General features: G+C 37.2%; 1 protein-coding gene across 1 annotated transcript in view; it reads left to right on the top strand.

Moving 5' to 3' along the window:
• Window positions 1–1,785, top strand: part of lrp1bb (low density lipoprotein receptor-related protein 1Bb) — a gene marked incomplete in the record, with an annotated part of 232,866 nt that overhangs the window by 226,671 nt on the left and 4,410 nt on the right. Inside the window, 2 exon segments of the mRNA XM_014016494.1 lie at window positions 844–934; window positions 1,216–1,366. Coding sequence (XP_013871948.1) covers window positions 844–934; window positions 1,216–1,366 — 242 coding nt within the window.

Genomic DNA, 1,785 nt, shown 5'->3' with positions numbered 1-1,785 from the left:
GTTTGGAAATTTGTCACAGACCGAAAAATGTAAGTTAAACAGCTTAGCTGATGAAACTTTTGTTGCAATGAGACTGTAAATAAAATGCAGCTACTGGAGCTAAACCCAAATTATTAATGCTTTTTATTTATTTACTTGTAACGTTTCCCCATTAAAACTGAGTTCTGTATAGCTATATTCTAAAAAAAAATAACTAAAGCCACATGATATAAATACCAAACGTACGTCATCTGTAGAATAGACCGTCTGACTTCACAGTCGTTTATGCAGCTGACAYGAGCGGGCTACGGCCCGTTGACTGCAGCTGACGTCGGCCGCGGTCTTCATCGGTTGCAACCCATGAATTGAGACACCGATTGTGAATCAACCTCTGTTATTCTTCTTAGTTTCTTTTTGTCGGCTGGGAAACAACAATGTAAATGCATTACTGCCACCTACTGGTATGTATGTGAACTGGATCAGTGCTCAAAAAATTAATTAATTAAAAATAAAACAAAAACTTATTCTTTCAAACAACCAAATCTGTTTTGAGAAATAAATTAGTCTGAGTACTTTAAAATTATGAATAACTTCTGGTTTAGTATAACTTACATTTTAGCATAGTGGCTTTTACTTTTGTCTTGTGGCTTTTGCTGTTTTGTTGTGGCTTTTGCATTTTGTCGACCCCTATGAGCCACCGTATTGAACATTTCTGTATGAAATATAGTGAAAACTCTTTAAAAATGAACATATTACCTAAACATAACACCCTGAGTTGCATTGTGACATTATTTTTGAGTTGTCTGTGGTCACAATCTGAACTTGATTTTTGTACACACCATGTCCCCTCTGTTTATCCTCTAGGGAGCATTGCTATCATTGTGCCACTGGTCCTGTTGGTTATCTTGATTGTGACAGTGGTAGCAGGTGTTTACATCTGCAGACGGAGGCAAAGGTACGTAGTTAAAAATTAAAGGAGGAAAATTAATAGGAGACTTCTAAGCAGCAACTGATGATGAGAGATCAAACCGCTTTCAAGATGAATGCGTTTCCTGGCTTTATGAATTAAAAGCTTGTTTGCGTATTCAAATGTCCTCTGATCATAACTGCAAAGCTAAGTTATGTTCTCCAAGTGTGCCAAGTAATTCACCATGATTGATTGGGTGGAGGTGTGCAGAACATTGGCCTGAATGTTGTGAGTCATTTTAATGACGGCTGGCTCCGCACACACCTCAGGGGGAAGCGTGTCCAGAGGCAGCCTATGACAAACGGAGGAATAAATGTGGAGATCGGGAACCCGTCATACAACATGTATGAGGTGGACCATGACAACCATGCTGATGCAGGCAGCCTACTGAGACCCAACTTCACACTGGACCCTCACAAGGTGAGCTGGTTGGAAAAAATAATAATAATAATGCTCGTTATTAATAAAGATGACAACTTTTATTTATTTTTTGAACATTGTAAAAAAATCTAACAAAACAAAATAAGGTTTTGTTACAATGGTGATATTTTCAATTAATGTAAAAAAAATGTCAGAAGAGCTTACTGAACTACTAGAAAGGGAACATGTTGATCCTTATAATGAAATCAAATTGTTTTAAGACAAAAACTGGGTGAAGCACATTACTTAAATCTCACTGCAAGAAGAGCCCCTGTGTGCATAAATATTTTTTTATTGATTTTATTTTGGTTGAACATCATTTAAACACTTTAAGAGATGAATATACACTCACCGGCCACTTTATTAGGTACACCACACTAGTAACGGTTTTGTGGTCATAAAGGGATGGACATGGTCAG

Source organism: Austrofundulus limnaeus, unplaced genomic scaffold (assembly GCF_001266775.1).
Source record: "Austrofundulus limnaeus strain Quisiro unplaced genomic scaffold, Austrofundulus_limnaeus-1.0 Scaffold146, whole genome shotgun sequence".
Classification (NCBI taxonomy): Eukaryota; Metazoa; Chordata; class Actinopteri; order Cyprinodontiformes; family Rivulidae; genus Austrofundulus; species Austrofundulus limnaeus.
The sequence above is the reverse complement of the archived record's forward strand: the minus strand, read 5'-3'. Positions and strand labels throughout refer to the sequence as shown.